Source organism: Vanderwaltozyma polyspora, genomic scaffold (assembly GCF_000150035.1).
Source record: "Vanderwaltozyma polyspora DSM 70294 KpolScaffold385 genomic scaffold, whole genome shotgun sequence".
NCBI lineage: Eukaryota > Fungi > Ascomycota > Saccharomycetes > Saccharomycetales > Saccharomycetaceae > Vanderwaltozyma > Vanderwaltozyma polyspora.
Window position 1 is genome coordinate 18,677 of NW_001834577.1, and position 13,096 is coordinate 31,772.

At 32.5% G+C, this 13,096-nt stretch overlaps 6 protein-coding genes across 6 annotated transcripts; all 6 read left to right on the forward strand.

Annotated features, from left to right (window-relative positions):
- Positions 1 to 268: 268 nt before the first annotated feature.
- Positions 269 to 919, forward strand: ERV1 (flavin-linked sulfhydryl oxidase; the record flags this gene model as incomplete). The annotated part of the gene is made up of 2 exons (XM_001642747.1): positions 269 to 336; positions 445 to 919. The coding sequence occupies 2 exons, from the start codon at positions 269 to 271 to the stop codon at positions 917 to 919; spliced, it is 543 nt and encodes a 180-aa protein (XP_001642797.1).
- Positions 920 to 2,654: 1,735 nt separating this feature from the next.
- RPP0 (60S ribosomal protein uL10) lies at positions 2,655 to 3,590 on the forward strand (the record flags this gene model as incomplete). The annotated part of the gene is made up of 1 exon (XM_001642748.1): positions 2,655 to 3,590. One exon carries the CDS (start codon positions 2,655 to 2,657, stop codon positions 3,588 to 3,590), a length of 936 nt encoding a protein of 311 aa, XP_001642798.1.
- Positions 3,591 to 3,865: 275 nt separating this feature from the next.
- On the forward strand, positions 3,866 to 4,807 carry Kpol_385p10 (uncharacterized protein; the record flags this gene model as incomplete). Its single annotated transcript, XM_001642749.1, has 1 exon — positions 3,866 to 4,807. One exon carries the CDS (start codon positions 3,866 to 3,868, stop codon positions 4,805 to 4,807), a length of 942 nt encoding a protein of 313 aa, XP_001642799.1.
- Positions 4,808 to 4,811: 4 nt separating this feature from the next.
- On the forward strand, positions 4,812 to 5,600 carry Kpol_385p11 (uncharacterized protein; the record flags this gene model as incomplete). Its single annotated transcript, XM_001642750.1, has 1 exon — positions 4,812 to 5,600. One exon carries the CDS (start codon positions 4,812 to 4,814, stop codon positions 5,598 to 5,600), a length of 789 nt encoding a protein of 262 aa, XP_001642800.1.
- A 332-nt stretch (positions 5,601 to 5,932) lies between these two features.
- Positions 5,933 to 6,865, forward strand: IMO32 (Imo32p; the record flags this gene model as incomplete). Its single annotated transcript, XM_001642751.1, has 1 exon — positions 5,933 to 6,865. One exon carries the CDS (start codon positions 5,933 to 5,935, stop codon positions 6,863 to 6,865), a length of 933 nt encoding a protein of 310 aa, XP_001642801.1.
- Positions 6,866 to 9,415: 2,550 nt separating this feature from the next.
- Kpol_385p13 (uncharacterized protein) lies at positions 9,416 to 13,096 on the forward strand (the record flags this gene model as incomplete). Its single annotated transcript, XM_001642752.1, has 1 exon — positions 9,416 to 13,096. A coding segment is annotated over one exon (3,681 nt), but the record flags the coding sequence as incomplete, so codon positions are not given.

Sequence of the window (13,096 nt, forward strand, 5' to 3'; positions counted from 1 at the left end):
TGTTACTTATATTCCGTAAATAAATTCCTATTTTTGAACCTTCTCTCATTCATCTCTATTACCAATATTATAAATTTTGTACTTCTATAATATTATATACCTAAATTGTCACTATATCATACTCGCGGGAGGTGGAACATTTATTAATAATCAAATTAATACATAGTTAAGAATAAGATCATGAGTTTGTACATTAGAGCTAGAGGTTTTGAGAAGTAGAAGTTAGATACACAGACACAGATATACATATATATAGGGAATAGTTGAGATGTCATCAAATCAACCCAGTGAAGGTTTGACTGGAAGAAAGATTATTTATGATGAAGATGGGAAACCGTATGTACAACAGAACCTTTATATTTTTTGTTCTTTCCTTTTTACCATATATACTTATAAAATTTGGTACTAACAAGATAGATATGGTTAACCTAATTATGCAATCAGTTGTCGTTCATGCAATACATTAGAAGATTTTAAATTTGTTACTGGTAAGATAACTGGCAAACCAGTAGGATCTACTAGCAGTGCAAAAAGCACGCATCATATACCCAAGACAAGTAAATTAATCCCTGGATCTAAAATTTATGAAAAGCAAGATCCCCCAGATGTCAATGAACTTGGTAAGTCTACATGGAATTTTTTACATAGCATGGCAGCAAAGTATCCAGTGAATCCCAGCTCTCAACAGAAGAGTGAAATGAATCAATTTTTCAATATTTTTTCACATATATATCCTTGCAATTGGTGTGCTGATGATTTCGAAAAGTATATCAGAGAAAATGCACCAAGGGTCAATTCAAGAGATGAATTAGGAAGATGGTTATGTGACGCACATAATCAAGTCAACGAAAAGTTAGGAAAAGAAAAATTCAATTGTAATTTATGGGATAAAAGATGGCGAACCGGATGGGATGAATGAATACAATTGAGTATCCTGTTTTATTCATCCCTCTTCTCCTCAGAAATGAAAATAAAACTTAACAATAAAAGTATCCTTTAGAGAAACGTTCATGTAAATATATTTGTAGTTCAGTAATCAATAAATGAAGCAGTGTCACATCCAACAAGTAGATTATAGGTTATAGATTAGAATAATTAGTAGATGAGCTTGATTTTATACCCTATTCATCTCTTAAAAATCTAATCACCGACATCATTTACAACGACATACAAAAGATCAATTTTTCGAATTCGACCAAATTTTTGGCAAACAAAAAAAATAAAAAAAAATTATTCATATAAATACGAGAGAAACGAAAGAAAGTGGGATTGATGTTTCTAGTTACTATTTGCTAGAATTGAATTACAATTTGTGGCTATCGAGAAAGAAGGATAGTAACCTCTAGTAACGTATATAAAGAGTAAATGGACACTAACTTTTTTTTTAATTGTTTTAGAATGACAGAAACAACAATAAAACACAGTGTCTTCAGAACAATTTGTTAAGTTCCATCACAATTATGAGTATACTATTTGGTAGGAACCAGATATATTCTCGGTATTGTATGGATTACTTACAATTGAATAGTTTCTCAAGATTTTGTTGGTTTGTTTTTTTTGTATCTAAAGAGTTTGTCCAGCATTACTATTCAAGTATTGAAGAAAGCACGGCCTCTTCGAAGATCCATGGGCTTGGATTTATCCCTAGTAGCCTATGGATTCAAAGCGAGGCCAATAAGAAATGTAATATTGAATAACAGAAAAATATAAATTGATTCAATATTTCATTGGATTTGTATAGTATGTAACCCATATTATACTTAGTCAAGCGAGTTTTTTACCAAGTCAATTTGGACTCTCATTGAAATCTAATGACACATCGTTCCAAACCATCCATTAGGATAAAATTCACCACCATTCTTCACTACTGAAATTCTTGAATATATATATATATATTTAATTCAACTTCTTGACGTCGTCTTGATGTCACATGCATTTCATTGTGACACTAATTTAATCTTGAATTGTAACCAGTGAATTTTCCATTCATAGTTTATTAATAGTGAGCAAACACCAATTTCAGAGATAAACGGTACAGAGAACCTATCAAAGACACAATTCAAGTGACTGTAAACATCCATAACCCACACTATGAACAAACACGACATTTACCCAACAAAACAACAGCCGTACATATCATTATATACTTCCAAAAAGAGATTATTTGATTTTGTAAAACAACGCCCTTCTGAAAAATTATTCCGAAGTACACCATATTTTTTTGTTTGTCTGTTTGTGAAAATTACAAATTGAAAAAGAGATAACGCGAAAACTGATCATGTGACCATGGTTCACCAGAGAATATACGTATAAAGCAATTGAAATTTTCTTGGAATGCCAAAAAAAAACCCGAAAGAATTGAAAAAGCCGAACAAACCAACGCAAAAACTGGTCGACCTCGCACCTTTTTGACATTTTGAAACTTTTGAAACTTTTGAAGCTTTTGCCAATAGTAAGTAATTGTATCATCATCAATATTGAAATTTTATGTTATTCTAGTTTAAAAGAATTGATTAAAAATGGGATTGAGACGATTATTTAAGAGTTAGCTTTGATGTTTGGATAGTTTATTATCATTTTTTCTATTATTTAGCTTCTAAATATAAAAGTATCGGAAAACCTTTAAACATCCTGCAAATCAGATAAATTTGAAAATGGGAGGCGTACGTGAAAAGAAAGTTGAATATTTCGCTAAATTAAGAGAATACTTCGAAGAATACAAGTCATTGTTCGTCGTTGGTGTCGACAATGTTTCTTCTCAACAAATGCATCAAGTCAGAAAGGCTTTGAGAGGCAGAGGTGTTGTCTTAATGGGTAAGAACACCATGGTTAGAAGAGCCATCAGAGGTTTGGTCACTGAATTGCCAGACTTGGAAAAGTTGTTGCCATTCGTTAAGGGTAACGTTGGTTTCATCTTCACCAATGAATCTTTGAGAGACATCAAAGAAGTCATTGTTGCCAACAAGGTTGCTGCTCCAGCTAGAGCTGGTGCCGTTGCTCCAGAAGATATCTGGGTCAGAGCTGTCAACACCGGTATGGAACCAGGTAAGACCTCTTTCTTCCAAGCTTTGGGTGTCCCAACCAAGATTGCCAGAGGTACCATTGAAATTGTTTCCGACGTCAAGGTTGTTGATGCCGGTAACAAGGTCGGTCCATCTGAAGCCTCTTTGTTGAACTTGTTGAACATCTCTCCATTCACCTACGGTTTGACTGTTGTTCAAGTCTACGACAACGGTCAAGTTTTCCCATCCAACATCTTGGATATCACTGATGATGAATTGGTCTCCCACTTCGTCTCCGCTGTCTCCGTCATCGCTTCTATCTCCTTAGCTATCGGTTACCCAACCTTGCCATCTGTTGGTCACGTCTTGATCAACAACTACAAGGACTTATTGGCCGTCGCTATTGCTTCTAAGTACATCTTCCCAGAAATCGAAGAATTGGCTGACAGAATTGAAAACCCAGACAAGTACGCTTCTGCTGCTCCAGCTGCTGCTGCTGCTGCTTCCTCTGACTCTGCTCCAGCTGCCGCTGAAGAAGAAGAAGAAGAAGAAGAAGACGATGACATGGGTTTCGGTTTATTCGATTAGAGGAATACTAATTAATCATTAATTTATTTCCTTTATAGTTAAATCACATATATAGTTAAGTATCATACATATACTTTAATCATATCGTAATTCGTTTTAGTGCCTGTCTTCTGATTTTATGTTTTTGTATTGTAACCGATTATATAAAAGAACTCACAAAAAGTTAATTGTAAATTTTACTAACATTTAAGCTTCCATTTAATGGAATCTTTAATATACTACTAAATATAAAAAGATACAAAACATTGTACTATTAAAAGTTGCTTCGATAAGAAATGACATTGACAATAAGAAATATTAACCAGGATATTGCTGAAAGTTACGGCTATTGTAATATAAATAACTTTCCCAGATTACTAGATAGTTTAAAATTACAAAATCAAAGAATTGCCTCTAAAAGAGTAATCGATAATGAAGTTCTGACCGTAGAAGATGCAAATGATAATAAGGTTTATAAAAACTATTTTAATAGAGAACAATATCCTGATTATTTATTAGATACTGGAAGCGACAGCGTAATGGAATATTCTATTATGTCGCATCGTAATGACACTAAAAGGAAAAACAGTATTTCCTGTATTAAAACATTGGAAAAGAATACCAATGAAAATAATAATAGCAGCAATACAGAATGTGTGTCGCTAAAGGAATTAAATGAGAGTATTGAAGTTATTCTAAACAATACTCTTGATTCTACAGATAAACTCTTAATGAATATTGCACTGAATATTGTAAAAGATGCAGTCGAGATAAATAAGTACTTGGGTGAATATGACTCAAATCATCATGTAACAAACAAAATTGATATGTTGAGATTAGTTAACTTATTTGATAACCTTTTAATTTCGAAAGAAAGAATTGAAATTATCGAATCAGCCATTGATCATATGAGGGATATTATGAGTGAATCAAAGACCAGCAATAATTATGAAGTTTCTACAAAAGAAGACATTTTGTTGATTATTGAAAAATGGAAAGAATTAAAATACTTTCCAAAAATGTTATTCCATACTATTTTATGCCAAAAATATAGTACAGATTGTAAAAACTATGATGATGACTTTGTTTTCAAAGTCATTTTTGCCACTATGGGACTTGAATTGAGTAAAATGTTTATCAATATGATGGCAATTATGGATAACGCTTATGTGAAAGCAACAACCATTAATAAAATACTTAGATATAATATTCAATGTTTCAATAGAAACATACTCTAGCGAGATGCTAATAGGATTAGAGTCTACAATTACTAACTGGCATAGTAATATCGATTTTAAAGAAAAGGTAACCTTTTATAACTGGATTGTAGCTACCTACCATAGTTTTTATCCTAACAGTGACCAAGAAGACGACATATTCGAGCAATTCACTGATGCTAATGATCATGAATGCAGCAGTCAGGAGCAAGATTTAATGTTTAATAAATATGACATCTGCAAAATGTTAGTGGGAGAGCTACAGAATAAATGTAATATCACAACTGTGTCATCCCAAGATTTCGGTTGGTTAACAGTATTTGATGATAATAATAATACTAACAATGTTAATGAAACTAGTGGGACTAATGATGCTAGCATCAATGATGATTATGATAATGTAAATAATGATAATGTAAATAATGAAATTGAGTTAGTCGAGGAGGAAATTATAGAAGAAAGCGTAGAAACAATAGAAAATGAATATATATTCAATAGTATCAGAACTCCATACATTCAAATAATTAACAATAACAATAGAAATGAAGTTTTACATAGAAAACGTCATGTAATTAAAGATTGGGTAGTACGACGTTGCAATTCATTGCTGAAAAGTCATGATAGTATTGAATCAGTGAAACATTTCAAATATCTAGAAAATCAACCAAGTTCCAGCAGGTTAGGAGAAATTAATACAACAAGAAATGAAAATTGTGACCACCAATTTAAAATGCAGAGGAAATTTCATAAATTGTTTCATAAGGAAAGTAAAGGTGAAAGAAAGCGTGATGCAATAATGCTATTATTTAGGTAAAAAAAATACTAATAATATCTACAGTTTATTTTTTAATTATTAATAAATATGAATAATTATATTAATAGTATGTTGTCAAATATACTTAATCGTCATAACCTTTTATCCATTTACGTATGTTACTGGTAATGGATGACAGAGTCCAATGAGAGCTCTTCGGAAAAATCCATCAAATCTTAAATGGAGGGCTAAAAAAAGTAAGAATTAAAGAAATATAAAGGAAGAAAAAGATTTAATGAACATTATTTAGTATTTAATAATGATAAAAGATAGAGGAACACACAATTCATCAAGTAAAGGTATTTTAGATTGATTGAGAAGTAAAAGACCAAATGAGTGTGGGTATTTGTGTTAATAATATAACCCGATGTGGATTTCATACTAGTAGGATTCTGCGTAGTCATGGGATTAGAAACAAGAGTCTTGATTTGGCTTACAAGTTAATTCCATATACGTTGAAGGATAAGAACCCTGGTCCAATTTTAATCATGCATGGTTTATTTGGCAATAAAATGAATAATCGATACATAGGTCAGAAATTACATACAAGATTGAAAAGAGATGTATATTTGTTGGATCTTAGGAATCATGGAGAATCGCCAATCAACGAAGAGCATACCTATGATTTAATGAGTGCAGATGTAATGAACTTTTTGAAACAGCATGGTTTAAAAGACAGTATATTAATTGGACACTCGATGGGTGCCAAAGTGGCAATGGAGGCTACAATACTAGAAGATCGTAAACATCCGAAAGAAGATATGGTCAAAATGTGTGTTAGTATAGAGAATGCGCCTGTCACTACATTGCCATTGGGTAAATTCATCAAATATATCGATGTTTTAAATCATATAATATATAGTAGTGAAGAATATGGTAATAAGGAGATAACAGAAAAATTAGCTGAAATCGAAGATAATCTTATGGTTAGACAATTTCTAAAGAGTTTGATTAAGAGAGATCCACAAACGAAGAAGTATAAGAGTAAGATTCCATTAGAGATATTGAAAAAAGCCATTATAAGTGGTAAAATATCCGAGTGGACAGTCCTGGCTCAAGATAGATTATGTAATGTACCTATATTATTTATCCGAGGAGTAAATTCCGGATTTATTGCAGATGAATACATTCATGGTATAAGTCAATATTTCAGTCAATTTGAGATTAGAGATATCAACGATGCAGGACATTGGGTAAATGCCGAAAAGCCAGAAGAGTGTATTGAGAATATAGTTGAATTTGTCGAAAGGCATGGTGAGGAGTGATGAGGAATAATATAGTACTTCTTCGAATTAAAATATATTCTCTATTTCACACAGACAAAGACACACACACACACACACACACACATATATATATATATATATGGCATTATGTAAGTATGATCGACTGTATTTTAACAAACAAATGATAGAATGATTCAACTTGTGTTTCTATAATTAGATACAATTTTAATGATGATTACACTGCTGAATCAACACCTGAAAAAGAGAGATGCATATAGATTACCCTACCTGAACCAAGCTAGAAGAAATAAATTATTTGCAAGTAAACGTGTAAATACCTTACACCCCACGATGTAACAAGCCAGATTAGGAAAAGTATGAGATCTGCAACAAACTTTTTTTCTTTTGTGCATCCATAGGACCAAAACCAAAAATAGCAACACTGCCTCGAAGGAGAGACACCAGCGATGCGTAAAAATATATATACATAAATGAATTATTTTTCTTGGCGTTTGACGCGTGTCGCGTCAACTTTTTAATTTTAATTTCAGTTCGCGTTTTGATTTTGTTGCCCTTCTAAACAGGAAAAGGGGCCGTTAAAAAGGGGGCGAAGGAGTGCAGATGAAGAAGGAAAGAGAGGGTTGCTTTTGCTCTTGCCCAATAGAGGAAAGGAAAAGAAAGGAAAAGAAAAGAAAAAGATGAACGAGTTTAGCAATTCAGCAGTTTATGATAGTGACAACATCGTAGTATGTAGACTAATGCCGTCAGATGTTCAAATCGACCAAGCAGTACCATCTGAACAGTACTATTCAATTAGATTACATACAAAAAATATTGAAATTAATTTGAATTGGACGAATAGACAGTTTACAGCAAGGAAGAAAAGTATGAATAGGCAAATATTGCAGGAAACGGATGGGTATGATTTGATTAGAGATAGATCAGAACAGAATAAATCTTGCACTAGGTAACACTACCTCTTATCACTCCCCTCTGTAGGGACTCTTCTTTTAAATAAAAAAGAAACAGAGATATAAATCGGCCAAATATCTGTGTGCTATTTGAATTTTGATCTGGTGTAATGAGTATCATTGTCAACGACACGTTTTTTCCCAATTGAAATAAATACTGAAAATTTTGATTTGGTTCGGCACAATCAAGAGACAGACAGAGAGGAAAGCCCATAGCCAGGATATTTTAGTATTGGTTCGATTTATTTATATGTACAACTCACCATGCAGTCAGAGACACCCTACAAAAACAGCCCTTCACGAAGATTCACCAGCGTGTGAGTACCACAATCACTACTAGGCAAATGCTGAAAAAAAAAAAAAGTCAACAACATAATAATATAACTAACATATTTAGAAACAAGGCAAGATATCGATGTGTCTCTATCTACTATGGCTGGTAAGTACAGACATGCATATACATTTACATTTACACACACAAATGCATTTGATCTAACCTTGGATATTAATTTTTAATAGCCATTCTCCTCTATAACCTTGTATTTCATAATAAAAACTCTAATTTTCACCATTGCTTTATAGTAAAAAATAATTAAAAACTTACATACTTTTACTGTGCGATTTCTCTCTTTTCCGCTTTTTTACTAATTTTTTTTTCCTAAGATTTTTGATTTCGACTTCGAACTTAATTTCGATTTTAATTCTAATTTTGATTTCGACTTTGATTTCGATTTCGATTTTGATCTCAGAAAACTGATATATATAAAAAATTGTATCGAAGGAGGATCAAAGTTTTTATTTTATTTTTTTAAGAAACAGCCATTCTTTATCTTTAAGAGGGCAAGAGCACACATAGTATCACTTTAGATCTCTCAACAAAATAATTTTTTTTTAACCCATCTTGTTGATCCAAAGGAATCTTTTTTCAAAGAGGAGAGCTTTCGTTATTCTTTTTACTCATTGAAGTGGTGAAGAAAAAAATATAATAAGATAATTGATAGATTAAAAGGAACCTATTTGATCCTCTTTAGATTATCTCCAACTTTAGCTCAGATATTTAATCAAATCTGTGTCGTATATCCATATTGGGGATAAACTAGGAAGAAAGAACTTTTATTTTTCTTCTGTTCTTCCCTTCATCTTCATTACTGAAACAGATCAAAGAAGTTAATATACAATCAGTTTTAGCAATCTAACGTATAATAAATTCTAAAGATTATCTAAATAAAGGAAAAGTTCTTTAGGAAGGTAGAAGTATTTTTAAAAGTCAACAATCGAATACTTCAACAAGAAAGGAAAGTGTTATATACTAGAGATCTACAACTTTAAAATCAAAGTCTTTACAGGTCTTCTCACTAGTTTGATAATACGCTGTTTTCTTCTTTAATCATTTTTTTTTTTAAAAAATTTTAGGTTTTTTTTGTATTTTGTCGCATCTCTGTTTCAATCTAAGACTAGAATCAATCAGATCAACTTCGACAAAAACTAATAAAACAAATAGAAAAAAAAATTAAATCGAAAGTTAAAACATCGATTCACCTGCGTCTGCGTGTGAAATCTCTTTAGAACAGTTACTTTTTTGTTTTTGATTTTTGCTGTTTTTTATTAAGATTCCAAAATGTCCTACCATGATAATTCTCTAGATCAAGATCAATACATGAATAATTCATCTCCTCAACGTTATGACCAATACGGCAATCGTGTTGATGATCAAAGTATTGATTTCTCTTACAGAGATGAAAATAATCCATTTCATACTCCTTTAGCTGAGGATACTGATAATAATAGTTTTGGTAGTTATGACGCCTCTCAATCAAGTTACAATCATGCAAATGCAGCTACTACCGGGCCTACTGACTACTCAAGATCGAGAAACGCTGATAACAACTTCTCATCATCTAACCAAATGAATTATAATAGCAATAACATTAATACTAATCATGATTCAAATTTTGCTTATTCCAGAGAAGGTAGATCACATGACCATCAGCAAAACTACTATCTAAATACTCAAGGTAATAATAATACTAACTCTAGTGTGGGAAATAATAATATAAATAACAGTTATAATAGCCATATCAACAATAATAACAATTACAACAGCAGTAACGACTCATACAGCAGCAGATATATGATGAACAGTGATTCGGGGATGTCCAACAACATGGGACTTGGCAATGGTAATGATCCATATCCTGCTTGGACTGCTGATGTAAATAGTCCTATCTCTATAGAGCAAATTGAAGATATATTTATCGATTTGACGAATAAGTTTGGTTTTCAGAGAGATTCTATGAGAAATATGTTTGATCATTTTATGACGTTATTAGATTCAAGATCCTCAAGAATGTCAACTTCTCAGGCTTTATTATCTTTACATTCAGATTACATCGGTGGTGATACAGCTAATTACAAGAAATGGTACTTTGCTTCACAGCTGGATCTAGATGATGAAATCGGTTTTAGAAATATAAAGGTAAATTCTGGTAGAAGAAATATTAATAAAAAGAATAGAGATTTCCTACCAAATAAATCAAACGAAAATTTATCACTACAGGATATTGAAATCGTTTTACAACAGCTGAAAGGTGATAACTCACTAGAGGCAGCTGACTTTAGATGGAAATATAAAATGATGAATTTATCTCCTGCAGAAATGACAAGACAACTAGCATTATATTTATTAATATGGGGTGAAGCGAACCAAATCAGATTCACAGCAGAATGTTTATGTTTTATCTATAAATGTGCATTAGATTATTTGGAGTCAGGTTCTTCCCCTTCAAACAATTCAAAAACAAATATAAATACTTACACAAATAGTACAAATGAATTACCGACTTTACCTGAAGGTGATTATCTGAATAGAGTCATCAGTCCATTGTATCACTTTTTGAGAGATCAAGTCTATGAGATTTCTGACGGTCGTTATGTCAAACGTGAGAAAGATCATAACTATGTCATAGGTTATGATGATGTTAATCAATTATTTTGGTATCCCGAAGGTATCAGAAAAATTGTGCTAAATGATCAATCAAAACTAATAGATTTACCAGCTGAACAACGTTATCAAAGATTAGGCGATGTCCCTTGGGAAAAGGTTTTCTTTAAAACTTATAAAGAAACAAGAACTTGGTTACATATGGTTACAAATTTCAACAGAATCTGGGTTATGCATGCTTCCGTTTATTGGATGTATACTGCTTATAATGCCCCAACTTTATACACACACAATTATCAACAATTAGTCAATAACCAACCCTTGGCTGCTTATAGATGGGCCTCTTGTGCTTTAGGTGGTTCTTTGGCTTGTTTAATTCAAATAGCTGCCACACTATGTGAGTTGTTATTTGTTCCAAGACATTGGGCCGGTGCTCAAAGACTTTGGAAAAGATTTATATTTATTTGTGTTATTCTCGGAATCAATATTGCTCCTATTATTTGGTTCTTCGTATATGATAAAGATACAGTGTATTCGAAAGATGCTAAAATCGTCGCTATCGTAATGTTCTTCGTTGCTGTGGTGACCTTAGTTTTCTTCTCAGTCATGCCTTTAGGTGGTTTATTTACATCATATATGAACAAATCTTCAAGACGTTATGTCGCCTCTCAGACTTTTACCGCAAATTTTGCGCCATTACGTGGCTGGGATAGATTGCTTTCATATTTGGTCTGGATTGTTGTGTTCGGTGCTAAATTTGCTGAATCTTATTTCTTTTTAACATTGTCTTTAAGAGATCCTATTAGAATCTTATCTACAATGACAATGAGGTGTGCCGGTGAAAAATGGTGGGGTGCTGCCTTATGTAAACAGCAGCCAAAAATTGTTTTAGGTTTGATGATTGCTACTGATTTCATTTTGTTCTTCTTGGATACTTATTTATGGTACATTATTATCAATACTGTATTCTCTGTATGCAAGTCATTCTACCTAGGTATGTCAGTTTTAACACCATGGAGAAATATATTTACGAGATTGCCAAAGAGAATTTACCTGAAAATATTAGCTACAAAGGAAATGGAAGTTAAATACAAACCGAAGGTCTTGATTTCACAAATTTGGAATGCTATTATTATTTCAATGTACAGAGAACATTTGTTGGCTATAGATCATGTCCAGAAGTTGCTATATCATCAAATTCCTTCTGAGATTGAAGGGAGGAGAGCCTTGAGAGCTCCAACCTTCTTTACTTCCCAAGTTGAAAAATCTAGCAAAGAAGTGTATACTGAGTTTTTCCCAAAAGACTCTGAAGCTGAACGTCGTATTTCATTTTTTGCACAATCTTTGTCTATTCCATTGCCTGAAGCATTGCCTGTCGATAATATGCCAACTTTTACTGTCTTGACACCTCATTATTCAGAAAGAATTTTATTATCACTAAGAGAAATTATCCGTGAAGAAGATCAATTCTCAAGAGTGACCTTATTAGAATATCTGAAACAGTTACATCCCGTTGAATGGGACTGCTTTGTGAAAGATACCAAATTTTTGGCTGAAGAAACCGAAGCTTTTGAAGATATTGATCATACTAATGATAACTCAAAGGAAGATAGTATAAAATCTCAAATTGATGACTTACCCTTCTATTGTATTGGTTTCAAATCCGCTGCTCCTGAATATACTCTACGTACTCGTATTTGGGCTTCTTTAAGATCTCAAACTCTGTACCGTACCGTTTCTGGTTTTATGAATTATTCAAGAGCTATTAAACTGTTATACCGTGTTGAAAATCCTGAGATTGTTCAAATGTTCGGTGGTAACGCTGAAGGTTTAGAAAGGGAATTGGAAAAAATGGCAAGAAGGAAGTTTAAGTTTTTGGTTTCTATGCAAAGATTAGCTAAGTTTAAACCTCATGAAATGGAAAATGCGGAATTTTTATTGAGAGCTTATCCTGATTTACAAATTGCTTACTTGGATGAAGAACCTCCATTAAAGGAAGGTGATGAACCAAGAATTTACTCTGCTTTAATCGATGGTCACTGTGAACTTATGGAAAATGGTCGTAGACGTCCTAAATTTAGAGTTCAATTATCTGGTAATCCAATTTTAGGTGATGGTAAATCTGATAACCAAAATCATGCCTTGATTTTCTACAGAGGTGAATATATCCAATTGATTGATGCCAACCAAGACAACTATCTTGAAGAATGTCTGAAGATTAGATCTGTTTTATCAGAATTTGAAGAATTAGATATGGAAGCAGTCAATCCTTACATTCCTGGTGTTAAGTACGAGGATCAAACTACAAACTATCCTGTTGCTATAGTTGGTGCAAGAGAATATATTTTCTCTGAAAAC